The following is a 26,962-nucleotide window of genomic DNA, read 5'->3' on the forward strand; positions in this document are numbered from 1 at the left end:
AGTCATTTAATGCTAAAATCAGTTCTTTAAAATCCATTTTTCAAACGTTCCAAGCTAGCCCTCCTGATGTCGTTTGACCCCACATGGACTACGATAGTGTCATGTGGGAAAAAGTAGGTGGGCGTGGGTTCCCCAGTAGCTTATGTAGGTTTGCTACTTGCTTGCTAAGTGTAGCTACTTCCCTCCTGTAGTCTTTCGCAAGCAAGCAGTTGCTACATTGAAAGTCAACGCGGTCCACATTGTCCCGGAACAAAGCAAAGTAAACGCAGCTCCTGCAACGTTGGAAACGTTCAATAGCAGCCTCCATTTGAGACCACCGAGCCAGCTAGGCTAGCTGGGCTTTCGCGTCTCTCCCCCTATACAGAATCTGTCAGGATCCCAGGACAAATAGCAGCGCTAACAGCAATTTAGCCCAACAGAGCCGCAGGATTCAAAATAAAATAAAAGTATATAAAAACACTTGTCAGCTTTTAAACCAAGGTCTTTAGTTCAGGCTTCAGTGTTCGACAGGTTTCAGTTTCGGCGGTCGACAACAACAAAACATACGTCGCGCTCTGATGACATTCACAAGGGTTTAGGCTTTAAGACATGAAGGTCAGTCAATGCGGAAAAAGTTAAGAACTTTTAAAGTGCAGTCCTAAAAACCATCAAGCGCTCGGATGAAACTGACTCTCATGAGGATCACCACAGGAAAGGAAGGCCCAGAGTTCTCTCCGCTGCAGATAAGTTCATTAGAGTTAACAGCACCTCCAATTGCAGCCCAAATTTATGCATCAAAGTTCAAGTAACAAACAAATCTCAACGTCAACTGTTCAGAGACTGCGTGAATCAGGCCTTCATGGTCAAATTGCTGCAAAGAAACCACTACAAAAGGACACCAATAAGAAGAAGAGACTTGCTTGGGTCAAGAAACATGAGCAATGGACATCAGACCGGTGGAAATCTCTCCTTTGGTCTGAGGAGTCCAAATTTGAGATTTTTGGTTCCAGCTGCTGTGTCTTTGTGAGACGCTGAGTAGGTGAACAGATGATCTCCCATGTGTGGTTCCCACCGTGAAGCATGGAGGAGGTGTGATGGTGCTTTGCTGGTGACTCTGATTTATTTAGAATTCAAGGCACACTTACCACAGAAATACGCCATCCCCATCTGGTTTGCGCTTTGTGGGACTATCAATTGTTTTTCAACAGGACAATAACCAAAAACACACCTCCAGGCTGTGTAAGGGCTATTTGACCAAGAAGGAGAGTGATGGAGCGCTGCATCAGATGACCTGGCCTCCACAATCACCCGACCTTAACCCAATTGACATGGTTTGGGATGAGTTGGACCACAGAGTGAAGGAAAAGCAGCCAACAAGTGCTCAGCATATGTGCAAACTCCTTCAAGACTGTTGGAAAGAGCATTCCAGGTGAAGCTGGTTGAGAGAATGCAAGAGCGTGTAACGCTGTCATCAAGGCAAAGGGTGGGTACTTTGAAGAATCTCAAATATATTTTAATTTGTTGAACACTTTTTTTGATTACTACATGATTCCATGTGTCATTTCATAGTGTTGATGTCTTCCCTATTATTCTACAATGTAGAAAATAGTAAAAATAAAGAAAAACCCTTGAATGAGTAGGCGTCCCCAAATGTTTGACTGGTACTGTATCTCTAAACTATTTCACCTACATATTTGACCTAGGTCTACTGCTCTAGCCTTTACTCAATTCAAAAGGTAACATTTGGTATTCAAATACAGTGGAATAACATTAACATGACCGGCACACATACAATGGCGACATACAGTAGCAGCAGCATAATATTACCTGGTGGACTGCAAGTGGGACAGGGAGATGGTGGTGTCTGGAAAACTGAACTCTGCACTCTCCCCATCACTCTTCACCTTCGCCTCGAGCCCCTCCACCTCATCCTCCTCTCCTTCCTCCTTCATGTCGTCCAGTTCTTTAGCATCTCCATCCTCCTTATGTTCAGCCTCTGCCCCTTCAGTGGCTTTCTCTACTTTTACCTCCACTCCATTCTTCTTTCCATCTCCTCCTCCTCCGTCTTCACCTTCTCCCTCGTTGCTACTGTCATCCCCTAGGAAAACATACGTATGGTACATAAATGCAACAACCAGTAGATTCACATACAGATGTGTGTGTGTCTGTGGCTCTTGAAGCCCTGTACCTATAAGCTCCTCCCCATCCTCTAGTAGCTCTGCTGTGCTGGACGTCACATCTGCCATGTCCTCGTCAATGGTCTTGACCTTCCTCTCACCCCGGTGTCTGAATACACACTGCTCATCTACCTGTGGACACAAGACTGGACTGTTGAGCCAAGATAGGGTTTACCAACTGACTCCTCAAAAGGCAGTCAGATATATTTTAAGACTATGACAGAGCAAACACGTTTAAAACATTAGCTTTTACCTTGAAGAGAAAGCTGAAACCCATCATTAAATAAGAGGGCGGCATAAAGTTCTTCTTTCCTGTGAAAATAGGAATGCGGTTTTAGCTGTCGATAATCCAAAACTACATAATTGACACATAACCACCATGTGGTGGCTACTGGGAAGATGTTGGCATACCTCGGATCATGAAACTTCCAGTGGTCAGGTATTCTCCAGTGGGGGCCGACTTAGTCACCTAGACAGAGAGAGACGAGAAGAGTTATAATTGGAGCAGCTCTGACCATATCCTGGTCCAACCATCCAATCCTGCAGCAGGCTCCCAGGAGAACTCACCTGGTGGTGGTGCACCCACCATGCGCTGGTGATGACCTTGGCGTCCCAGGCTGCACTGTAGCACACGGCCATGGTGCCCGCCTCGGTCAAGGTGCGTGGAGGAATGGGCACACCTAGAGGGAAGAGATAGAAGTGCCACAATACACCCCATTAAAATACATGGAGAGAGTTCACAGATGATTGTCAACACTTAAGCTTGAATTCAAGTCGGGTAGTTATAACTAGAATTTGGGCTAAGATGGGTTATTCACTTTAAGTTGCATGAACATACAGTACTAGTCAAAAGTTTGGACACACCTACTCATTGAATTGTTTTTCTTTATTTTTACTATTTTGTACATTGTAGAATAATAGTGAAGACATCACAACTATGAAAGAACATATGGAATCATGTAGTAACCAACAAAGTGTTAAACAAATATATTTTATATTCTTCAAAGCACTGTTCCTAGGCCGTCATTGTAAATAAGAATTTGTTCTTAACTGACTTGCCTAGCTAAATAAAGGTTAAATAAGTAGCCACCCTTTGCCTTGATGACAGCTTTGCACACTCTTGGCATTCTCTCAACCAGCTTCACCTGGAATGCTTTTCCAACAGTCTAGAAGGAGTTCCCACATATGCTGAGCACTTGTTGGCTGCTTTTCCTTCACTCTGCGGTCCAACTCATCCCAAACCATCTCAATTGGGTTGAGGTCGGGTGATTGTGGAGGCCAGGTCATCTGATGCAGCACTCCATCACTCTTCTTTGTCAAATAGCCCTTACACAGCCTGGAGGTGTGTTGAGTGATTGTTCTGTTGAAAAACAAAATGGTAGTCCCACTAAGCGCAAACCAGATAGGATGGCGTATCGCAGCAAAATGCTGTGGTAGCCATGTTGGTTAAGTGTGCCTTGAATTCTAAATAAATAACAGAGTCACCAGCAAAGCACCCTCACACCTCCTCCATGCTTCACATGCGGTTCACACATGCGGAAATCATCCATTCACCTACTCTGTCTCACAACGACACTGTGGTTGGAACCAAAAATCTCAAATTCGGACTCATCAGACCAAAGGACAGATTACCACCGGTCTAATGTCCATTGCTCATGTTTCTTGGCCCAAGCAAGTCTCTTCCATGAAGGCCTGATTCACGCAGTCACCTCTGAACAGTTGATGTTGAGATGTGTCTGAAGAATTTATTTGGGCTGCAATTTCTGAGGCTGGTAACTCTAATGAACTTATCCTCTTCAGCAAAGGTAACTCTGGGTCTTCCTTTCCTGTGGCGGTCCTCATGAGAGACAGTTTCATCATAGCGCTTGATGGTTTTTAGGACTGTACTTGAAGAAGCTTTCAAAGTTCTTGAAATGTTCCGAATTGACTGACCTTCAAGTCTTAAAGTAATGACGGACCGTTGTTTCTCTTTTGTTATTTTAGCTGTTCTTGCCATAATATGGACTTTTACCAAATAGGGCTATGTTCTACATACCACCCCTACCTTGTCACAACACAACTGATTGGCTCAAACGCATTAAGAAGGTAATAAATTCCACAAATTCACTTTTACGAAGGCACACCTCATGAAGCTGGTGACTATCTCATGAAGCTGGTTGAAAGAATGCCAAGAGTGTGCAAAGCTGTCATCAAGGCAAAGGTTGGCTACTTTGTTTAACACTTTTTTGGTTACTACATGAAACTATTATTCTACAATGTAGAACATAGTATAATTAATGAAAAACCCTGTAATGAGTAGGTTTGCCCAAACTTTTGACTCGTACTATATATTAAAGAGAGATTCCAGAGGATAAGAGAGCATCATTTGACTGAACAACAGTGTGTTGATCACAGAACTAGGCCAGCTCTTACCAGATGCGTTCTTGATGACACAACTAGTTGCTCCATGGAGGTCGGCGTGAACGTAGATATCCCCTGATAAGAGACACCAACAGAGAATGAGATTTTCACACGGGTAGAGAGATAGAGACTCTGGTCCAATATCCATACCAGCATACTAACTACAATGAAGCAATGTATTGTGAATGCATTCTATGTGGTATGCTAGTATGGGCAGTGGAACATAGCGTGTTGTGTGTACCAAACTAGCATACGTTCAAGTCCGAAACAATGTATTGGGCATGTATTCGATGCTGGTATGGACATTGGATAGTTGTCCATAGCCTGTTGTAAGGCAGGACTAAAATAAGTGTAAGTGTATTCCACTCTTACCAGTCCTCAAGTAGCGCTTAACGATAATTTCATTCTGTTGCTGGTCACGTCCGGCGATGATGAGGTAATTTTCTGAGCTGATGAACCACAGGAACTTCTCAAACCTGACAGAGCACAACGATACATAATTTGTCACATACTGAAAAGATAAAGTAATTGCCCAGAAGAAAATGAATTTGTCACAAATCTGACAAAGGTTGAGAGAACTTTGCGCTCATTTAATCACTTCCTACAGGTGTTACATTAGCTGAATATGCTGTATTAGTTCAGATTTGTCAATGACTGCTCATCTCTCTACACATGGCAAGTTTTCAGAGGGTGAATGCAGCTTCAGTTAGGTTAAGTGTCTTACCAGTAGACTTTCCTGGCCTTCTGAATGGTCGTAACCGTTTGGACCTCTTTAAGGGTTTGCTTGGTCTTCTTCTCAGCAGATTTGAAAGCCTTGAATTAAATAAAAAAGGGGGAAAATGTTACAAATATATGAACTGACCACAAACACAATTGACAGGGAATGTCATATGCATGTGGCACCATCACCTTCTGGGCTGCCTCCACGGTTTTCTGCTCTTTCTTAGCAGCGGTTCGCTTGTGGTCGTAGTATCTGGAAAGAAAGGAGATAAACGTTTGGATTCATCAGCTTTATACCTAAAACCACATCTGGCCATACTGTTCAAAGCATAGAGATAAAACATAACTGTTCTATTTAATTTTGCAGTTCAAAGAATACATTAAGCCAGGGAGAGTGGAGAGCCTACTTTTTGGCATTGGCGTAAGCTGACAAGCTGAGGTCCACATCCACCAGCATGGGTTGGTCCTTCTTGGGCTTGCCCTTCTGACCCTTGTCTTTGTTCTTGTTCTTCTTCCCCTTCTTCTCTTCAGCCACCTCGGCTACATCCTCCTCCTCTACTTCCTCTGGGACAATGTATGGGTTCCTGAATGGGGAAACAACAGGGTAGTTTTCAGTAGGCATGAGAGTAATTGATGATAAAATTATTGTAGGGGTTGTCTTGTTAGACTTCCGTGCAGCTTTTGACAATATTGATCATAGTCTGCTGCTAGAAAAACGTATGTGTTATGGCTTTACACCCCCTACTATAATGTGGATTAAGAGCTACTTGTCTAATAGAACACAGAGGGTGTTCTTTAATGGAAGCATTTCAAATATAATCCAGTTATAATCAGGAATTCCCCAGGGTAGCTGTTTAGGCCCCTTGCTTTTTCAATTTTTTTTACTAATGACACGCCACTGACTTTGAGTAAAGCCAGAGTTTCTATGTATGCGGATGACTCAACACTATACACGTCAGCTACTACAGCGACTGAAATGACTGCAACACTCAACAAAGAGCTGCAGTTTGTTTCAGAGTGGGTGGCAAGGAATAAGTTAGCCCTAAATATTTCTAAAACTAAAAGCATTGTATTTGGAACAAAACACTCACTAAACCCAACTAAATCTTGTAATAAATAATGCAGAAATTGAGCTAGTTGAGATGACTAAACTGCTTGGAGTAACACTAGATTGTAGACTGTCATGGTCAAAACATATTGATGCAGTAGTAACTAAGATGGGGAGAAATCTGTCTATAATAATGCGATGCTCTGCCTTCTTAACAACACTATCAACAAGGCAGGTCCTACAGGCCCTAGTTTTGTCGCACCTTAAACTTCTTATGGCTCAAATCCCGTTAACGGGATCGATTTGACAACATCCGGTGAAATGGCAGAGCGCCAAATTAAAAAAAATATTTCACTTTCATACATTCACAAGTGCAATACACCAAATTAAAGCTGAACTTCTTGTTAATCTAGCCACAGTGTCAGATTTCAAACAATGCTATTATGTGAGGACAGCACCCCATCAAACAACACAGACAATCATTTCATCCCGCCAGGCGCGACACAAAACTCAGAAATAATGATATAATTCATGCCTTACCTTTGACGAGCTTCTTCTGTTGGCACTCCAATATGTACCATAAACATCACAAATGGTCCTTTTGTTCCATTAATTCCGTCGTTATATATCCAAAATGTCCATTTATTTGGCGCGTTTGATCTAGAAAAAACACCAGTTCCAACTCGCGCAACATGACTACAACATCTCAAATTACCTGTAATCTTTGTCCAAACAACTTTCCTAATACAACTTTAGGTATTTTTTAACGTAAATAATTGATAAAATTTAAGACCGGATAAACTGCGTTCAATACCGGAGGAAAACAAAGTGGAGAGTGCTTTTCAGGTCACGCGCCTCTATCAAACAGTACACTTCCCTCGAGCCTCATTCTGAACAGGGCTACTTCTTCATTACACAAAGGAAAAACATCAACCAATTTCTGAAGACTGTTGACATCCAGTGGAAGCGATAGGAACTGCAAACAACTGCCTTAGAATTATGGATTCTCAATGAAAACCCATTGAAAAGAGTGACCTAAAAAAAAAAAAAAAAATCCTGGATGGTTTATCCTCGGGGTTTCGCCTGCCAAATAAATTCTGTTATACTCACAGACATCATTCAAACAGTTTTAGAAACCCTACAGTGTTTTCTATCCAAATCTACCAATTATATGCATATCCTAGCTTCTTGGCCTGAGTAGCAGGCAGTATACTTTGGGCACACTTTTCACCCGGACGTGAAAATAGCGCCCTCAAGCCATAAGAAGTTAACTACTGTTCAGTCGTGTGCCACAAAAAAGGACTTAGGAAAACTGCAATTGGCTCAGAACAGGGCAGCATGGCTGGCCCTTGGATGTACACAGAGAGCTAATATTAATAATATGCATGTCAATCTCTCCTGGCTGAAAGTGGAGGAAAGATTGACTTCATCACTACTTTTATTTATGAGAGGTATTGACATGTTGAATGCACCGAGCTGTCTGTCTTAACTACTGGCACACAGCTCGGACACCCATGCATACCCCTCAAGACATGCCACAAGAGGTCTCTTCACAGTCCCCAAGTCCAGAACAGACTATGGGAGGCACACAGTATTACATAGAACTCTATTCCACATCAAGTAATTGACGCAAACAGTAAAATTAGATTGAAAAAATAGATTAAAAAAACACCTTATGGAACAGTGGGGACTGTGAAGCAACACAAACATTGGCACAGACACATGCACACACACACACGATAACATACACACTTAACATACACATGGATTTAGTACTGTAGATATGTGGTAGTGGTGGAGTAGGGGCCTGAAGGGACACAGTGTGTTGTGAAATCTGTGAATGTATTGTAATGTTTTAAAATTGTTTAAACTGCCTTAATGTTGCTTTCTCTCAGGAAGAGTAGCTGCTAATAATAAATACAAATATAAAACTGAAGAAAACGGCCTGATACAGGGAGGTACGATTTGAACTTGTCCAATAAGAAATGTACTTTTTTGTGGTCCGTTGCAAAACACTGTGCTACGGTAGGCCCTAATGAGCACGACCCTGTTCTTTCTGTTCAGCATCCATCTATTTAATTGGCTAGAGGGCAGATTAAGGTGGGTTAGTGGTTGATTCATAGTATTTGGAGTACCCATTTCATGCTCTTGTTCAAATCCAAACTGTTCTGTGCTGGATACAATATCACATTTTTCCTTTCGAGCAGGATTCTTGGTAACACTGTTTATACAAGGCTTTATAAACGCATACATATGACACCTACAGTAAAGAGCTCGGTCCCCCTTACATATTGTTCAGCTTATTTAGACAGTTTGAAAGAGGATGGGACACAGTGATAGAGGGGAGCATCAAGGACGTGGGATTCAAATCCTAGACGCTGTGGGCGATATATGCTGGGAAACTGCAACGCCACGCTCCCACACCTTTCCAGCAAGATTGCAGCAGCATAGGATGGATGCGTAACCAGGTTAGCTTAGTACAGCTCAGCTCAGTTGTAGTGTTAAAGGGCAGTAGTCAAGTTTAACCGAACCAAAGACAGTTAAATTCAATATGACTTTATCAATCCCTGAGGGGCAATTAGAAATGTATCCATTTTGGGCATCAACTCACTTTAAAAGCATCGTGATGTGGTTGGTCTGCAGCTTCAGCTCCTTGATGGCGCAGGCCACTGGGTCTCCGGCAGCCTGGGCCTCCTTGACGATCAGCCCTATCTCGGCCCAGTCCACCTGGTTGGCCAGGGCGCTCCGCACCACCTGCAGAGCCCTCTCCACTATGGGCAAGTTCATCTCCACCAGCTCGCCCCTAAGCCTGTCTACCTCCTGCAACAAACGTTATCATTAGCACTCCTTTGGCATTCGCATAACTGAGTAGAAGCTATTTATTTCAAAAGTCTTTCCGTTTTAAATTAAAATCACTTCTTGAATTGATCATCTTCATTTCAAATTAACCCTGGCACGGACACACATGCTTCCCATCATAACTAGATAACACACAGAAGGTGTTAAACTACATGTCTTGGCAGAGCCACATCTCCTCCTTCAATGAGATTACATGTGATAAGGTTATGTACATTAGTGTTGCCTACACACACAGATGTTGGGATAAGGTGCTGCCAAAACCAGGTGACTATGTTCCAAAAGTAGTGCACTATACACGGAATAGGTTGCCATTTGCATCACCTCTATGAAATTATGGAAATCCATGCATGTCGCCTGCTGACAGTAACAAGGTTTGTGACTGCCGATCGATCAGGTGATCAACCCAATCATCCCATTACGGATCAGATCAATATGTAAACAAAAGCCTGGGAGCTACATATTCCTCCGCTACATAGGCGGATTTCCAAATGCCACCCTATTCCTTATAAAGTGCACTACTTTTGGCCATATCCCTATGGGTAGTACACTTCATAGGGAATACTGTGCCATTTGGGACACATCCATAAAGTGGGTCATCATGGAGGACAATCCTCCCATCATTACCCTCCACACAGCCTATCAGTCATCCTTCATTCCAGCCATAACCTGACTGTTTATTAGACAGGTAGTATGGAGAAAGCGAGGGGGAGAGAGAACCTCTGGTTGTTATGGGTTCTTTTGTGTACCCGTTTGTGTTTGTTTTGAGTTGTGGTTACTTTTGGGTTGTTTGGGGTGATTAGCAGGACCAAGGGCCATGCATTTAGAGGGGTGAACTTTTAGAATTTTCAATATTGTTCTAATTCTAGACATTCAGTTACATAACATTGTTTAAATATTCCCCATGTAATGTTAATTGGGAGCTAACATGACTGCCATACAATGTTGTAGTGTCATGTAAATGCATCATGATGTTCATTCTAGACATTCAATGTTATAGTATGTTTTAAATATTCCCCATGTAATGTAAATTGGGAGCTAACGTGGCTGCCATAGAATGTTGAAGTGTCATGTAAACACATCATAATGCAAAAAAATGCATTGGCCCAACTCTCTAAATACATGGCTCTGGCCGAGCTCATTAGCACTCCTTTAGCTGTGACCATTTGTTTTCACTGTGGTGATCAGACCCGAGTTCAAATGTCATCGGTTATCTTTAAAAATACTTTGAGTGCTTGATTGGGACTGCCTGTTGATGGGTCGGGTTTACTCCATTGGTTCCATTAAGCAAGGAAGGCTAAATCAAGAGCAGTTTAAGTATCTGAACGAAAACAAATACTAGTTGAACCCAGGGCAGTGTTCAAATACCCATACTAACATACTGTATACTACATACTTAATGAGTATATATTACATAAAGTGTTCTATTAGTTAATTTTATTATACTGTAAACGAATGGTATCGTTTCAGTTGAGCGTACTAGAGCGTCGGCTGTCTATCGGAAGTTGATGCTGTTGCTATGCAACCTCTTGCTAGCATAACAAATGACTAGCTAAACATTTTACGATTTCGGGTGTGTTCGTAAATTTAAATCTGCAGTGCCAGAGTGTGCTCTGGGCGTTCGTAAATCCAGAGCGTTGTCAGATTGTAAATTCAGAGCGTTTCACTCTCGGAGCGTTCAGAGCCGACACTGGACGCTCTTGACGAGGAGTAGGGCTGATCCGAGCGTTCAACGGCAGTCAAGCACCCAAGCAAACTGGCTAAGGTTGGCTAGCTACTTCCAGACACAAATGAGAGAACACCTCACTCTGACCATTTTACTCGCCATAGCAGAGCTGGTTAGGCTGTTTTCATGTTATCCAGAGTGTTGGTGACTAACTGTGCAGCTGGCAACAATTTATTACCTTTTTTTTTTTTTGCAAACGTTTACTGACACCGGCCATATTCAATGGTGCGCGAGACTATTGAAACGCAAAACTACACCACTTAGCTAAGAATGATGTGAATAATCAAGTCAATAAAACGTTGGTTAGTTAGCTGATAGTTAATATACTGCCTGGCAAGCTCGATGTATTAGTATGCAAATAATGTTAGCTAGTTACCTAACATACCGGTACATAGTGCCGTAATGCTTTGCGCTTCGTAAGGACAGCGTAGCTAACCAGTTGTCAGCCAACATAACGTGTAACGTAACTTATTTGAAATGTCATTACTTAACTACATTGCTCAACATGAACATTTGTCATTAGTTAGTTCAATGAATTTTAATTCGCTCTCGTCGGACTTCGGCTGCATATTTTCCAGCATTTTCTCCAAATCTAAAACGTTGTGAAGCCACGCCCATTTTATGAAGATTTGCATTATGGGCCCTAAAAGTACGGAAATGGTGTCCTCTGCGTGTATACTTCGTATTGTGGCAAATTTAGTATGACATCCGGAAACTTTTGGCATACTAACTATATCTATACTATGACCAAAAAGCATACTATATACAGTTGAAGTCGGAAGTTTACATACACCTTTGCCAAATACATTTAAAATCAGTTTTTCACAATTCCTGACATTTAATCCTAGTAAAAAGTCCATGTCTTAGGTCAGTTAGGATCACCACTTTATTTTAAGAATGTGAAATGTCAAAATAATAGTAGAGAGGATGATTTATATTAGCTTTTATTTTCATCACATTCACAGTGGGTCAGAAGTTGACATACACTCAATTAGTATTTGGTAGCATTGCCTTTAAATTGTTTAACTTGGGTCAAACGTTTGTAGCCTTCCACAAGCTCCCCACAATAAGTTGGGTGAATTTTGGCCCATTCCTCCTGACAGAGCTGGTGTAACAGTCAGGTTTCTGGCCTCTTTGCTCGCACACGCTTTTTCAGTTCTGCCCACAAATTTTCTATAGGATTGAGGTCAGGGCTTTGTGATGGCCACTCCAATACCTTGACTTTGTTGTCCTTAAGCCATTTTGCCACAACTTTGTAAGAATGCTTGGGGTCATTGCCCATTTGCGTCCAAGCTTTAACTTCCTGACTGATGACTTGAGATGATGCTTCAATACATCCATATACATTTTCCTACCTCATGATGCCATCTATTTTGTGAAGTGCACCAGTCCCTCCTGCAGCAAAGCACCCCCACAACATCATGCTGCTTCACGGTTGGGATGGTGTTCTTTGGCATGCAAGCCTCCTCCTTTTTCCTCCAAACATAACGATGGTCATTATGTTCAAACAGTTCTATTTTTGTTTCATCAGCCAGAGGACATTTCTCCAAAAAGTACGATCTTTGTTCCCATGTGCAGTTGCAAACCGTAGTCTGGCTTTTTTATAGCAGTTCTGGAGCAGTGGCTTCTTCCTTGCTGAGCGGCCTTTCAGGTTATGTCGATATAGGACTCGTTTTACTGTGGATATAGATACTTTTGTACCCGTTTCCTCCAGCATCTTCACAAGGTCCTTTGCTGTTGTTCTGGGATTGATTTGCACTTTTCGCACCAAAGTACGTTCATCTCTAGGAGACAGAACGCGTCTCCTTCCTGAGCGGTATGACAGCTGCGTTGCCCATGGTGTTTATACTTGCGTACTATTGTTTGTACAGATGAACGTGGTACCTTCAGGCGTTTGCTCCCAAGGATGAACCAGACTTGTGGAGGCCTTTTTTCTGGGGTCTTGGCTGATTTCTTTTGATTTACCCATGATGTCAAGCAAAGAGGCACTAGGTTTGAAGGTAGGCCTTGAAATACATCCACAGGTACACCTCCAATAAGCTAATTAACATAATTTGAGTCAATCAGAAGCTTCTAAAGCCAGGACATCATTTTCTGGAATTTTCCAACCTCTTTAAAAGGCACGGTCAACTTAGTGTTTGTAAACTTCTGACCCACTGGAATTGTGATACAGTGAAATAATCTGTCTGTAAACAATTGTTGGTAAGCTTACTTGTGTCATGCACAAAGTAGATGTCCTAACCGACTTGCCAAAACTATAGTTTGTTTACAAGAAAAAACGAGTTTTAATGACTCCAACCTAAGTGTATGTAAACTTCCGACTTCAACTGTACTCAATTCACGTCAAAAATAGTACAGTTAGTGCGGTTAATATGAGTATTCGAACACAGCTCAGGTCTAGTGGTGATGAGAGAGTTCTTCAGTATTGACCTGAAGTTGGTGCAGTGCCTCAAGCCTCTGCACGTGGTCCCTCTTGACATTGTCCAGCTTTTTCAGAGCCTGTTTCTCCTGCTGCAGGGCCTTCACGTCAATCCTCTGACTCTCCATCTTGGAGTAGTATTCGTCCACTGCCTAAGTGCAGAGGAGCAAGACTTACTGAAGTGATCTCATACCTTAGTCTTATGAAAATACCAATATAGTTTTGGTACAGTAGGTACGTATGGGAAACAATGACATTTTCCCAACATATGCATAGGGTAAATAAATACATATAAAGGACAGATATTCTAAAATTCACCTTGTCAAACGTATCAAACTCAACATAGTGGCTATTTGCATGTTGGGCAAAGAGGAAGGGGTGGAATTCCTCATATCTGTAAAAGAAGACAATGTTGGAGACTTGAACATATCTCACCAACCAAGCAAACAAAAACCTCCATAATGCTTCTGGTGAGACGTAATGCTGATCTTACCAGTAACTGAACTTGGAGACATAATATCATAAGCACAGAATGAGAGTCAAATAAAATAACTTACGTGAGCAATTCTTCAGGTTTCTCTGGAGCTAAACTTGGTTTCTTGTCACATTTTTGGATGATGTAGCCCTGCAACGAAACAAGGGAGACACAGTTTTCTATAATTTCGCTATTAAAAATGGATCCGATGTATGAATGAATATTCTCAATAAGACGTGAGACCTACCGTTCCATCGAAGCTTGCCGTTTTCTCCATATAATCTTCTGCCATTTGCAGGGCATCGAGGATTTTGGGTGCATCTACAGACAACAATTAAGCCTATTTCATCCAGAATATCACAATTCTGATGATCATTGTTTGAATAATATATACCAGCAGCACATCTTTGTAATCTGCCAACGGCTACAGCTGGTCTAAAAGAAACGTACCTCGTGCAGCATCATACTGGCTGTCCACTTTGATGAAGCCGGGGAGTCCCACTTCCATCAGACAGTGCTCTATGAGAGTAGCCCCATATGCTGAAAGAGCAGATAGATAACATTAGAAGGTAAGTCTGCTGTTTACAACAATAACATTGTGTAAAACATTTATTTTTTAAATTAAACCTGGATGAGCAATGGATGGAGCCACTTTGAGGAGATGAAGACTACTTACGAAGGTGGGGATTGAGGACCCTTTTCACCTGTTCTCCATTCGTGGCCTTGGACAGGACTTCAGTGAGTCTACATGAAAAACAAACCAACATGATTATTTCTTCTTCTTGGGCCTAACTAGGGTTGCAAAAGTCCGGTAAACTTTCCCAAAATAACCAAGTTTTCCAGAAATCCTGGCTGGATGATTGCGAAAGTCCAGTTTATTGAAATCAAATTTTATTGGTCACAACGCCAAATAAAACAGGTGTAGACTTTACAATGAAATGCTTTCTTACAAGCCCATTCCCAACAGTGCAGAGTTAAAAAGTAAGAAATATTTGCTAAACAAAAAACGGAAGTAATAACAAAAACAATAGCGAGGCTATTTACAAGGAGTACCAGTAACAAGTCAATGTGCAGGGGTACATGGTAGTTGAGGTAATTGAGCCAATACAGTACGTACATGTGGGCAGTGGTGGGAAAAAGTACCCAATTGTCATAATTGAGTAAAAGTAAAGATACCTTAATAGAATAATACTCAAGTAAAAGTCATACAGTACAATACTACTTGAGTAAAAGTATTCGGTTTAAAATATACTTAAGATTCAAAAGTAAGTGTAATTGATAGAATAACTTTTGATACTTACCGGTAAGTATAAAGTAAAAATAGTTTCAAATTCCTTATATTAAGCAAACCAGACAGCAACATTTTCTTGTTTTTTTAAATTTATGGATAGTGAGTCTGCCAGATCAGTGGCAGTAGAGATGAATCGAGAGGATCTTTTGATAAGTGTATAAATTGGACCATTTGTGTCCTGCTAAGCATTCTAAATGTAACAAGTACTTTTGGGTGCCAGGGAAAATGTATGGAGTAAAAAGTACATTATTTTCTTTAGGAATGTAGTGAAGTAAAAGCTATCAAAAATATAAATAGTAAAGTACAGATACCCCAAAGTATTTTTTACTTAAGTACTTTACACAACTGCGCATGGGTAAAAATGACTAGGCAATCAGGATATATAATAAACAGAGTAGAAGCAGCGTATGTAAAGTGTGTCTGTGGCGTCAATATGTGCGTGTGTGTTGGAGTGTCAGTGTAGTATGTGAGTGTGTGGGTAGAATCTAGTGAATATAGCTTGGGGGTATAGGCTGTTCAAGTGCCTTCTGGTCAGAGACTTGTAGCTCCGGTACTGCTTGCAATGCGGTAGCAGAGAGAACAGTCTATGACTTGTGTGGCTGGAGTCTGACAATTTTTTGGGCCTTCCTCTGACACCGCCTGGTATAGAAGTCCTGGATGGCAGGGAGTTCAGCCCCAGTGATGTACTGAGTTGTACGCACTACCCTCTGTAGTGCTTTGAAGCCACCGGACGGCGATATTGGCACTCCCTAGAAGGAGCAGTCCTCCATAGTAATGAATGGAATTCTACAGTATTTCAATTCAATTTTAAGGAGATAATTACACATATTCAAGTATTTTTTTTGTTGTAGTGGCGATATTAGCATAACTTTAAGGAAAATGTTAGACATTTTCTCATGTTTATTTTTATGTTTAGCTGACATAATACAATTTAAAAAGTAAGCATTAAGGTGTCTCATAGAATGCATGTGACAAAAACAAAATGTAGACATTAATAAATGCATTTCTATAGCTTCAAAAACATTTTGCAATGGTGGGGAAATGCCAAGATGGAGGCGTGGTGGTTTCAAAACAGTTCCTCTTGTCAGATTATACACACCCAACCAGTCAAAAGTTCAGACACACCTACTCTTTCAAGGGTTATTCTCTATTTGTACTATTTTCTACATTGTAAAATAATAGTGAAGACATCAAAACTATGAAATAACACATATGGAATCATGTAGTGAGTACAAAAGTGTTAAATAAGTCAAAATATATTTTATATTTGAGATTCTTCAAGCCACCCTTTGCCTTGATGACAGCTTTGCACACGCTTGGTATTCTCTCAACCAACTTCATGAGGAATGCTTTTCCAACATTCTTGAAGGAGTTCCCACATATGCTGAGCACTTGTTGGCTGCTTTTCCTTCACTCCGCGGTCCAACTCATCCCAAACCATCTCAATTGGGTTGAGGTCGGGTGATTGTGGAGGCCAGGTCATCTGATGCAGCACTCCATCACTCTCCTTTTTGGTCAAATAGCCCTTACACAGCCTGGAGGTGTGTTGGGTCATTGTCCTGTTGAAAAACAAATGATAGTGCCACTAAGCCCTAACCAGATGGATGGCGTATCGGTGCAGAATGCTGTGGTAGCCATGTTGGTTAAGTGTGACTTGAACTCTAAATCACAGACAGTGTCACCAGCAAAGCACCCCCCACCATCACACCACCCCCTCCATGCTTCACGGTGAGACCCACACATGTGGAGATCATCTGTTCACCTACTCTGCACCTCACAAAAGACACGGCAGTTGGCACCAAAAATCTCCAATTTGGACTTAGACCAAAGGACAGATTTCCACCCGTCTAATGTGCATTTCTCGTGTTTCTTGGCCCAAGCAAGTCTCTTCTTCTTTTATTTGTCCTTTAGTAGTGGTTTCTTTGCAGCAATTCAACCATGAAGGCTTGATTCATGCAGTCTCCTCTGAACAGTTGATGTTGAGATGCATCTGTTACTTGAACTCTGAAGCATTTATTTGGGCTGTAATCTGAGGTGCAGTTAATAAATGAATTTATCCTCTGCAGGAGAGGTAACTCTGGGTCTCCTTTTCTGTGGCGGTCCTCATGAGAATCAGTTCCATCATAGTGCTTGATGGTTTTTGGGACTGCACTATCAAAGTTCTTGAAATTTTCCGGATTGACTGACCATGTTTTAAAGTAATGATGGACTGTCATTTCTCTTTGCTTATTTGAGATGTTCTTGCCATAATATGGACTTGGTCTTTTACCAAATACGGCTATCTTCTGTATACCACCCCTACCTTGTCACAACACAACTGATTGGCTCAAACGCATTAATGAAAGAAATTCCACAAATTAACTTAACAAGGCACACCTGTTGATTGAAATGCATTCCAGGTAACTACCTCATGAAGCTGGTTGAGAGAATGCCAAGAGTGTGCAAAACTGTCATCAAGGCAAAGGGTGGATACTTTGAAGAATCTCAAATATATTATGATGTGTAACACTTTTTTGGTTACTACATGATTCCATATGTGTTATTTCATAGTTTTGATGTCTTCACTATTATTCTTCAATGTATAAAACAGTAAAAATAAAGAAAAACCCTTGAAAGGGTAGGTGTCCAAACTTTTGACTGGTACTGTATAATTAATTAATATATATATATAAAATTGAATACAATACTCAGTTCACTAAACATCGTGACAAATCCCTCAACATTTCACCAAATTCATCTGCAAATATTTACATATTTTCCCAATCTTTTGCCTGCATTGGCCCCATGATTCATCCTAATCCACTCTCCCCCCATGACTCATTCATCCTACCCCACTGCTGCCTCCAGGGGCTGTCTTACCTCTCCAGGCTGATGAGGGGCTCTGGGGGCCTGGCGTTCTCCACAGGGTACCTCTCCCTCACCGCTATCTTCACATCTTCCTCTCCCTCTGCTGTGCGAAAGCGCAGCAGGTTCAGAATGGTGTACTCGTGGTCCGCCAGGATAATGTTACCCTTCACATACACAGGGGGTGCACATTACACTGCATTCAACATGACAAGCATAAAGAGAACAGCATGGATTATCTAATATCATTGCTAAATATGAAACGAGTACTGTATTCTACATTTGAGGAGTATAATGAAAACGTCAGACTCGGAGAGAGGAAAAAGGGAATGGTAATTTCTCACCCTGTCATAGAGTTCCACAATCAGATGGTAAGCAGCCTCATCTGAGCCAAACTGGATGTCAACAATCCTGTCAACCCCAAGCTGCTTCACCTGTGTTAGTCGTCTTGACTTGAGATGCTTTCGACACTGTGGGGAAGAGTGATCATGCAGTGAGTTACCAAGACATCCATCATTGCTTGACAAGAGAATGGACAACTGAAAAAACAACGTATCCTCACTTTCATGGCAAAGCCAGAGGGCATCATATTTTTGGGCCATTCAAAGTCTGTAGAATGAATGCGGAGTCCAGATTCAACCAGTAGAATAGATTTGGTGTCAGGCCTGAAAACAAACAAAAACGTTTTCAATTCTAACCTTGAACACCAGTCACCCCTAGGACTACGTGTACATGACAAGTTCTGTAAACAAACATAACATCATGGCAACAACATGGATGGTTTCTGTAGCTTGGTACTACTGACAGGTAGCAGATATTACTTACTTTTGCAACCGGATGAGATAGGTCTTGGTGTCGATGTCATACACGTTGTTTACGCGCATACCAAGGTAACTGTGATAACATAAGTTGAGTTAGTGTCACGATGACATTATTCATAAGTCCCAATCATATTTTGTTAGCTAGCTATCCATTTAGCTAGATATCTGTGTAGTTAACGTCTGTCAATTTTAGAGAATGCCCGTGTACCTAAACCCATTGTTGACAGTAGTTATTTAGTTAGCTAGTTATTCAATGGCCGTGTTCGAGAGCGTCAAAACCGTGATGTTTCGTGGGTAAATTGTGACTGATCTTGCTACAAATAATAATGAGTCGTTATTTATGACGCAAGGTGATTTGAAGATCAGTCAGTCGCCTGAAATGTCGAACAAGCCAAATCTCTCTTTTAACTTCGACATTTGCTAGAGTAACTAGCTAACGTTAGCTAGCTAGCCAACATTAGCACGTTTCATGATGCATGAACCAGACTAACTTACTTAGCATTTATCTCAGCAATTACCGCCCTGATATCCACGGTATTGAATCTTGTTTTCATGGTGAAAATTAGTAGTTTGTATTCGTTGTCCGAAACATTTACACTGCAGACAAGAAGAGCAGCACACAGCAACGAAACACGCTGGCTTCTACAGCACGCATGCGCGGTCTAGAGTTGTATGGAATCCTGTTTGAATCAAAAATACCACGCGAGCGTGGACTCTCGCGCACACAAACACACACTTGTGCACGTGCATGCGCAGACATTTGACGAAAATTATTTACATTACGCAATGAAGAATTTTGTTGGTTGATGCTGCCAGGTGATGGTCACCCGCTGCTACATGGGAGTGTTTCAAGATACAAATTAACGGTAGATTTGGGGCATTGTTGTACTAAATGCGTTCTCTTCGTCAGCTATCGTATAATTATGTATTACACAAATTGGCTTGTTGGTGTGAAAAATAGAGCATGCATTCGCAAAGCAAACAAAACGCATAGTATCGACTGGAAAAGCTTCATGGACATATATAACAATACAACGTTGTACAATCGAAATAGATCTGAGCTCATTTTAAGCAAGCTTCTTTGGAAAAAAGGTGAGATCAATACTTTGCAAAATGGCATTCAAACGAACAACATGTTTACATGAACATGCTCCATGTTATAGGAAATATATGTTTTGTTCATTTGTGCATTTTTTTGGTAAACTATGTTGCATTTGGCTCCATCTCTCTGCTCGAGCGACTGATGGGTGCAGACCTTTTGTAATAGAGCAAAAACACAATTGTTATTCTATTTGCAGAATAAAGGCATTTGGACGACCATAACAGTAAAAGTGTGCATACATCATTGAGTGTGAGTCCAATGTCAGAAATAGATAGCCAGCCACTGTAACGAGACAAGTTTCTTGTTTCAAATCATCCACCTTTTAGGTCAGAGTTGAGGGTGAGGCGTGCCTGGTTACCAAGGTGACGGCCCAGCTAACATGGCTAGCTAGTAGTAGAGATTAGACATGTCTTCATTAGCCTAGGCTAGAGACCAGCAAGGCGTATTTTCCCCCAAGCCTTTCAATCTTGGAGTTAGTTAGCTAAAATGCATGCCACAACACCACAGATAGAACAATGAGATTAGTTATACAAATCTTTGACAACAATGTGTCATGAAAATATCGCAATGTGTTATTTAAATATAGGACTAACGTTAGCTAGTAACGTTATGGATAATTTACTTCTATGCAGTGTACATTTTGAAGAATGGATAGTAAGTTGATCGAATTGTTTCCCTGTACTAACGGTACTAGTAGTTAACGTTAGCAAACTAGTACAGTACGCTAGCGTTTGCTAGATACAGCTACTGTAGATAGCTGCATGTTTTTTCTCAACTCCTTTGTTGTTATGCAGATTACAAGATAATCAAGAAAATTGGAGAAGGGACATTTTCAGAAGTGGTGAAGGCTCAAAGCCTGAAAGATGGAAAATATTATGCTTGTAAAACGATGAAGCAGTCACTCAGCAGGTAATTATCATGTGTGTTGCACATAAGTATATAATGGTTCTGCCTGCTGCTTGCCTTCAGGTGCACGGCATCCTCTTTGTACGTGGACCCTTGCCTTGAAACTCGAGCCAGCAGCATGACACCCCTACCCATCCTACTGGGTGTCAACCATTGATGTGTATATTGGTTTCAACATACCCTGACCAAGTGAGGTCAGCGAGGGACAACGTGGCTTTAAGTTTTGTGGCAAGAATTTTTAAGCCTGCATCTTTTTAAATGAGTCATGAGACATGTTCTCTAGAATAGAAAGATAAAGTTACACATAATAAATGTGTTTTGTTTTTTGTTGCTCAGCCTGGAACAGGCCAACAACCTGCGAGAAGTCCAGGCCATGAAGAAACTGAACCCTCACCCCAACATCATTCAGCTGCATGAATTGATATTGTGAGTACAATGTTTGTCAGTCGTTTTTATTGTATGTGTGAAGCCTGAACTGAATTATAACATGATCATTTTGTCTGATTCATTCAATGTGTTACAGTGACAAAGAATCAGGGACGCTGTCCTTGGTATGTGAGCTGATGGAGATGAACATCTATGAGTACATACGAGGTCAGACACACAGGGAAACTGCTACTGTGAATGACATGAAACCTTTACCATAAGTGTAACTACAGTACATCAAAGACTATTTCCCATTCTGTTATCTTGTGTATTGCTAACTTGTCTCACTTGCAGGGAGGCAACAACCTTTGCCAGAAAGTAAAATCAGACACTACATGTATCAACTTTGCAAGTCACTTGATCACATGCATAGGTAAGAATGAAATATGGATGGGAGCTTGTCCATTAAATAATGCTTTTTAGTTTACATTTCTTACGGGGGGGTTAAGGGTAATTGTTTTGCTTCCCCTAAAAGAAAACAGTTTTACTCTTTTGTTACCTTCGTACAGCAATGGGATCTTCCACCGTGATGTTAAGCCAGAGAACATTCTAATCAAAGTAAGTAAAAAATCTGATGATGCTGAAAACCTTGTCTGCTAATTTGTAAATAAGAACTGTTACATTATTTACCATATGTTGCCCATGACTTGGTTTGTTGCTTCCATAGCATGATGTGCTCAAACTTGGAGACTTTGGCTCGTGCAGGAGTTTGCACTCCAAGCCCCCTTACACAGAGTACATCTCCACCCGCTGGTACAGAGCCCCAGAGTGCCTCCTCACAGACGGCTATTACTCACACAAGATGGACATGTGGAGTGTAGGATGTGTTTTCTACGAGATCATCAGGTACCTCTCTTGTCATTGGCTGTGACCGAATTCTCAAACTACATACTGCTTATGTACTTTCCATCCTTGCATACCCAAAAAGCCGACTAAATAGGATGTAGTATTATAATTAGGTTATAGCCTTAGTGGTATGTATTCCTCTATGGTCAAAGCCAGACATTCATGAACACATACTGTTGTGTAAGTAGCCTTGATGGCATCACAGATTATCATGTTTTTATATTCCAGTCTCAGCCCTCTGTTTCCGGGTACCAACGAGTTGGATCAGGTGACCAAGATCCATGATGTTTTGGGTACACCTGACAGCAGTCTTCTTCAAAAATTCAGGCAGTACGTTTCTTACTTGGCTGCGTTATATACATTTCTCATGTAATGGAGACCAGTGCCTTCACAGTATGTTCAATGGAAACCATTGTCCTTAGTGATATTGTTGTACATTATTGTTGACAGGTCTAGGGCGATGCGTTTTGACTTCCCTCCACGGAAGGGCAGTGGGATCTCTCGGCTCATCCCAAACTGTTCTGCGCCCAGTCTGTCATTGCTCTACCAGATGCTGGCCTACGACCCAGAGGAGCGCATTGGCTCACGAGCGGCGCTACAGCACGCCTATTTTAGAGAGCTACGGTAAGCACACACTGTACTCGATAGAAAATACAGACATACTGTACTGTGCCTTAAAATTGTAGTGTGTAAGATAGCATTTACCATATGAAAAATGAAATAATGTATCTTCCCTCCTGTCCTCTTTGGTCCTTGTCTCAGGCTGGCAGAGAGGAGAGCTGATAGTCTGCACAGGGCCATTGGGACTGTAGAGGGAGGACAGAGCAGTGGGACCCCCAACTCTGTGGATCACGTGTGGCGCATGGCCAGACAGGGCAGGAGGCAGGTAAGAGATGGCCACATGGCTTAAAAATAGGTCCAAAAGGTTGACCCTACATCAGATTTCATGAGTAATGAAAACCCCATTACAAAGATTAGGACAACATACTGAAAAAAGTACCAAATATTCCATAATTGCGATGCACTATGCCCTGCTATGATGTGGTTAGTCTCATGATGGCCTAATATTATTTTGTTTTGCAGCACAACATAAAGCATGTTGCCGAGCCTCGGATCAGACGCAACGCCCAACATTATCCAGTGGAATTACCAAAGCTCAATGTGGTAGTGCCTGCACCCCAGATCACCTACCCTGTTTCCACAGTGCCAGCTCTTACCATCACTCACCGTGGGTCCCCCCTTCCAGTCATCACGTCAAAAAAGTGCCACTTGCGGTTGGCTAAGGTAAACACACTCCATTACGGTGTACATTTTAGAACATCCCTATGGCTACTCCCTATGACAAAAGTCCTGTACGGACATTACTTTATTGCACATCATATAAAGCAGTGGTCTCCAAACGGTCGATCGCTATTGACTGGTCGATCTCCAAGGCATTCTAAGTCGATAAACCTTACGTTCCTATTTTTTGAATTCGTCTTGCGCTGTTGGCGGTATGTGCACCCGATTCAGCTGTCCTGTGCGCCGGGTGGACAAGGTGTTCCCAATTTATTTTTCAGAAGGTACAAATTCTGCCTTCCCGGGGGGAGCACTATATGCCCACTGCTGGCCAATCAGATGGCTCAGATTACCGTGTCTGCAGTAATGTAGCAGGCATAAAAGAAAGTCCTGTGTGGCTCAGTTGGTAGAGCATGACGCTTGCAACGCCGGGGTTGTGGGTTCAATTCCCATGGCGGACCAGTATGGGGGGAAAAAGTATTAAAATGTATGCACTCACTACTGTAAGTTGCTCTGGATAAGAGCGTCTGCTAAATGACTAAAATGTAAAAAATGAAAGCTACAGCAAAATTGATACTGTGAGATTTCTAAACTTTTAAAACCATGACTAGAGAGAGACTGTCAATGACTACAGCAGAGTTGCTGTTTTTGTGAGTGAGTTCAAGTTTGTTTTTACTCCGCACTGTCAACACTTTCTATTCAACACTTATAAGCCATAAAATGTGCGTTCTCCCTACTTCCACTCACGCTACAACCAGCACTGCAGCGGCAATGAATGAGTAGGAAAGTGTATCGATAGGCTTGGGTCTTTTTTTATATTGAGGAATATTTCACTTTCTCTGGTCATAGGGGTAACAACATGAATTTGTGCATGAGGTAGAAATAATGCGGTGTGACTTGAGTTTCGCCATCAGCTGGAAGACAGTGTCCCTTTTTGGTCAGTGTCAGTGGAGGAAAGGCAGAGCAGAGGGACGTTGGGAGGCAGACCCTCAGTCTGCTGCCCTCTCCCTCCGCTGAGACTGACCATCAGATGCAGGCTCTTTCAGCCCAGTAAAATTTAAAGAAGCTAAGTATTTAAATGTATGCTCACTCAGCTATGCCTCACAAGTAATACAACAACTGATCGATTACCGGTGTGATCATATAACCTACATCAAATGAAATGTTTTTATTTTTATGGTCTGAGAAGAACAATGCATTCATTGGCAAGTCAATCAAAGCCAATATGAGGTGATAATGTTTTGGGCCTATAGCCTACTGCACAAACCTCATTGCTACAGTACTGTTTTTAATAGGTTAATGTTGCATAGGCTTACATTTTTTTTTTGTTAAAAAAATCAGAACAGTAGATCTCAGCTTGCACTTTGACACAAAGTGTACTCAAAAGGTTGGTGACCACTGATTTTTTTATTTTTATTTTGCCTTTATTTAACCAGGTAGGCCAGTTGAGAACAAGTTCTCATTTACGACTGCGTCCTGGCCAAGATAAAGCAAAGCAGTGCGACAAAAACAACAACACAGAGTTACACATGGGATAAACAAACGTACAGTCAATAACACAATAGAAAAATCTGTATACAGTGTGTGCAAATGAAGTAAGGAGGTAAGGCAATAAATAGGCCAATAGTGGCGAAGTAATTACAATTTAGCAATTTACACTGGAGTGATATGTGCAGATGAGGATGTGCAAGTAGAAATACTGGTCTGCAATAGAGCAGAAAAACAAAAATGGGGATGAGGTAGGTAGTTGGTTGGATGGGCTATTTACAGATGGGCTGTGTACAGCTGCAGCGATCGGTAAGCTGCTCTGATAGCTGACGCTTAAAGTTAGTGAGGGAGATATGTCTCCAACTTCAGTGATTTTTGCAATTTGTTCCAGTCATTGGCAACAGAGAACTGGAAGGAAAGGCAGCCAAACGAGGTGTTGGCTTTGGGGATGACCAGTGAAATATACCTGCTGGAGCGTGTGCTACGGGTGGGTGTTGCTATGGTGACCAGTGAGCTGAGATAAGGCGGAGCTAAAGGAAGACCACCCTAATGTCAGAACATCTGAGGCTGTAAGTGTCAAGCGTCTCAGAAGAAGTGCTGATCTAGGATCAGGTCCCCCCTGTCCATGTAATTTTATGCATTATGATCTAAAAGGCAACACTTATCCTAGAACAACACTCCTACTCTGAGACCCTTGATGCATACAGTTTCAGGACTCACCCATGTGTTGTTCATTTTCTGTTAATAACCTTTGTCTCTTTTCCCAACAGCCAAGGGATGAGTCCTACCGCTCTGCTTTCAAGACCTACTACATGCCTCCTTTGGACAGGAAACGTGGTGGCTACTGAGAGCCCCAATTCTTAAGAACCGTTGCTGTTTAACAGAACATACCTGTAGCTACTGTACATACTCTAATCTGCTTTGTTTGAAATGTTAAGACAATATTGTTTGAACAAAGCTATTCAGCTTCTGTAAAGCCTGCCACTTTCTGGTGAGAAATGCAAACAGGGCATTTGACAAAGGAATATCACATAGCAATAATTACCAGGGTTAATTTTGTACAAGTCATAATTCCTGCAGATGAAATACAACATGATCCCCAAAGTATATTTGACTGTCATCAGTGTTAGCCTAATAAATATAGCCTATTAACCATTAATTTCACAGCCATTTCCTAACTAAATTAGGTGTCATGTTAACAGCTGTTGATAAGTTTGCTCAAAATGTAGCTAATGACTGTACTCGCATGCAACGCAGAAATTCAAGGATGAGCTCTGATATATTTAATCAAGTGATGAAAGAGCCAGCATTAGTTCATTGATTCAGCACAGTGTAGTGTATGCTAGTGCTTGATAAAATTAGATTTTGGGAAAATTCACTTTTTTTGCTCACAGAGCATATCTTTATAATAAAATCAAAGTTGCATATTTCCTAGACCACTGTGACTTCCAAAGCAAGTGTCATGTGCATGACAATAATTACAAAAGAAACTCCTTAAACTCTCAGAATGTGCTTTAGTATCACCCCTTTTACAAAAGATCTGTAGAATATACTACTGCATTGCCAAAGGAGTATAAAATGTAACTGTATTTTGAAAAAGCAACATTTTGTAACAAGTTCTGTGAATGTTTTTCAATTTTTTTAATGATGTCATATTACATAAGATTTTCCAAAGCTGTGACAGCTTTTTGAGACAGAGGTACACTACATGACCAACATTTTGTGGACACCTGCTCGTCAAACATCTCACTCCAAAATCAAGGGCATTAATATAGAGTTGGTCCCCCTTTGCCGCTATAAACATCCTCCACTCTTCTGGGAAGGCTTTCCACTAGATGTTGGAACATTGCTGCAGGGACTTGCTTCCACAGCCACAAGATGTTGGGCAATTCATCGCAAATGTGGTCAATGGAGTAGAGGTCAGGGCTCTGTGCAGGCCCGTTTAAGTTCTTCCCCACCGATCTCGACAAACCATCTGTATGTACGGCGTTCCAATGGCGGCAAGCTTTACAACACTCCAGCCAACGCATGGTGATCTTAGGCTTGGACCATGGAAACCCATTTCATGAAGCTCCCGACGAACAGTTCTTGTGCTGACGTTTCTTCCATAGGCAGTTTGGAACTCTGTAGTGAGTGTTGCAACCGAGGACACAGCACGGT

General features: G+C 41.5%; 2 protein-coding genes across 3 annotated transcripts in view; one reads left to right on the forward strand and one right to left on the reverse strand.

Annotated features, from left to right (window-relative positions):
* The window catches only part of nemf (nuclear export mediator factor), a 28,580-nt gene extending 9,168 nt beyond the window's left edge, over positions 1–19,412 (reverse strand). Inside the window, exons 1-22 of the mRNA XM_029714142.1 lie at positions 19,252–19,412; positions 18,761–18,829; positions 18,498–18,600; positions 18,280–18,405; positions 17,951–18,102; positions 14,477–14,544; positions 14,251–14,340; positions 14,048–14,121; positions 13,883–13,950; positions 13,644–13,719; positions 13,337–13,477; positions 8,936–9,144; positions 5,684–5,860; positions 5,466–5,529; positions 5,281–5,369; positions 4,929–5,032; positions 4,569–4,631; positions 2,724–2,836; positions 2,568–2,625; positions 2,410–2,468; positions 2,168–2,288; positions 1,807–2,077 (exon numbers count right to left, since the gene is read on the reverse strand). Coding sequence (XP_029570002.1) covers positions 1,807–2,077; positions 2,168–2,288; positions 2,410–2,468; positions 2,568–2,625; positions 2,724–2,836; positions 4,569–4,631; positions 4,929–5,032; positions 5,281–5,369; positions 5,466–5,529; positions 5,684–5,860; positions 8,936–9,144; positions 13,337–13,477; positions 13,644–13,719; positions 13,883–13,950; positions 14,048–14,121; positions 14,251–14,340; positions 14,477–14,544; positions 17,951–18,102; positions 18,280–18,405; positions 18,498–18,600; positions 18,761–18,829; positions 19,252–19,310 — 2,354 coding nt within the window. The 5' untranslated portion in view covers positions 19,311–19,412. The remainder of the gene's footprint in view (positions 1–1,806; positions 2,078–2,167; positions 2,289–2,409; positions 2,469–2,567; positions 2,626–2,723; positions 2,837–4,568; positions 4,632–4,928; positions 5,033–5,280; positions 5,370–5,465; positions 5,530–5,683; positions 5,861–8,935; positions 9,145–13,336; positions 13,478–13,643; positions 13,720–13,882; positions 13,951–14,047; positions 14,122–14,250; positions 14,341–14,476; positions 14,545–17,950; positions 18,103–18,279; positions 18,406–18,497; positions 18,601–18,760; positions 18,830–19,251) is intronic.
* A 20-nt stretch (positions 19,413–19,432) lies between these two features.
* Positions 19,433–26,418, forward strand: LOC115162652 (MAPK/MAK/MRK overlapping kinase). 2 transcript variants are annotated; one of them, XM_029714143.1, is made up of 12 exons: positions 19,433–19,848; positions 20,653–20,767; positions 21,101–21,190; positions 21,288–21,358; positions 21,485–21,563; positions 21,700–21,748; positions 21,858–22,036; positions 22,265–22,366; positions 22,487–22,660; positions 22,799–22,922; positions 23,120–23,320; positions 25,573–26,405. In XM_029714143.1, the coding sequence occupies exons 1-12, from the start codon at positions 19,563–19,565 to the stop codon at positions 25,648–25,650; spliced, it is 1,548 nt and encodes a 515-aa protein (XP_029570003.1). In that variant the 5' UTR covers positions 19,433–19,562; the 3' UTR covers positions 25,651–26,405. The 2 variants fall into 2 exon arrangements, with proteins under 2 accessions (XP_029570003.1, XP_029570004.1); XM_029714144.1 differs by lacking the exon at positions 19,433–19,848 and adding an exon at positions 20,338–20,512 and having other exon boundaries at positions 25,573–26,418.
* Positions 26,419–26,962: the final 544 nt, after the last annotated feature.

The sequence above is a fragment of the Salmo trutta genome, chromosome 25 (assembly GCF_901001165.1).
Source record: "Salmo trutta chromosome 25, fSalTru1.1, whole genome shotgun sequence".
NCBI lineage: Eukaryota > Metazoa > Chordata > Actinopteri > Salmoniformes > Salmonidae > Salmo > Salmo trutta.

What these genes read in the sequence shown, in the direction of transcription:
- LOC115162652 (XM_029714143.1), top strand. Translation starts at nt 19,563, where the DNA reads ATGCTGCCAGGTGATGGTCACCCGCTGCTACATGGGAGTGTTTCAAGA. An exon ending in ATGAAGCAGTCACTCAGCAG is followed by an intron (nt 20,768 to 21,100) that starts GTAATTATCATG and finishes TTTGTTGCTCAG; the next exon opens with CCTGGAACAGGCCAACAACC. An exon ending in GTTTTCTACGAGATCATCAG is followed by an intron (nt 22,037 to 22,264) that starts GTACCTCTCTTG and finishes TTTATATTCCAG; the next exon opens with TCTCAGCCCTCTGTTTCCGG.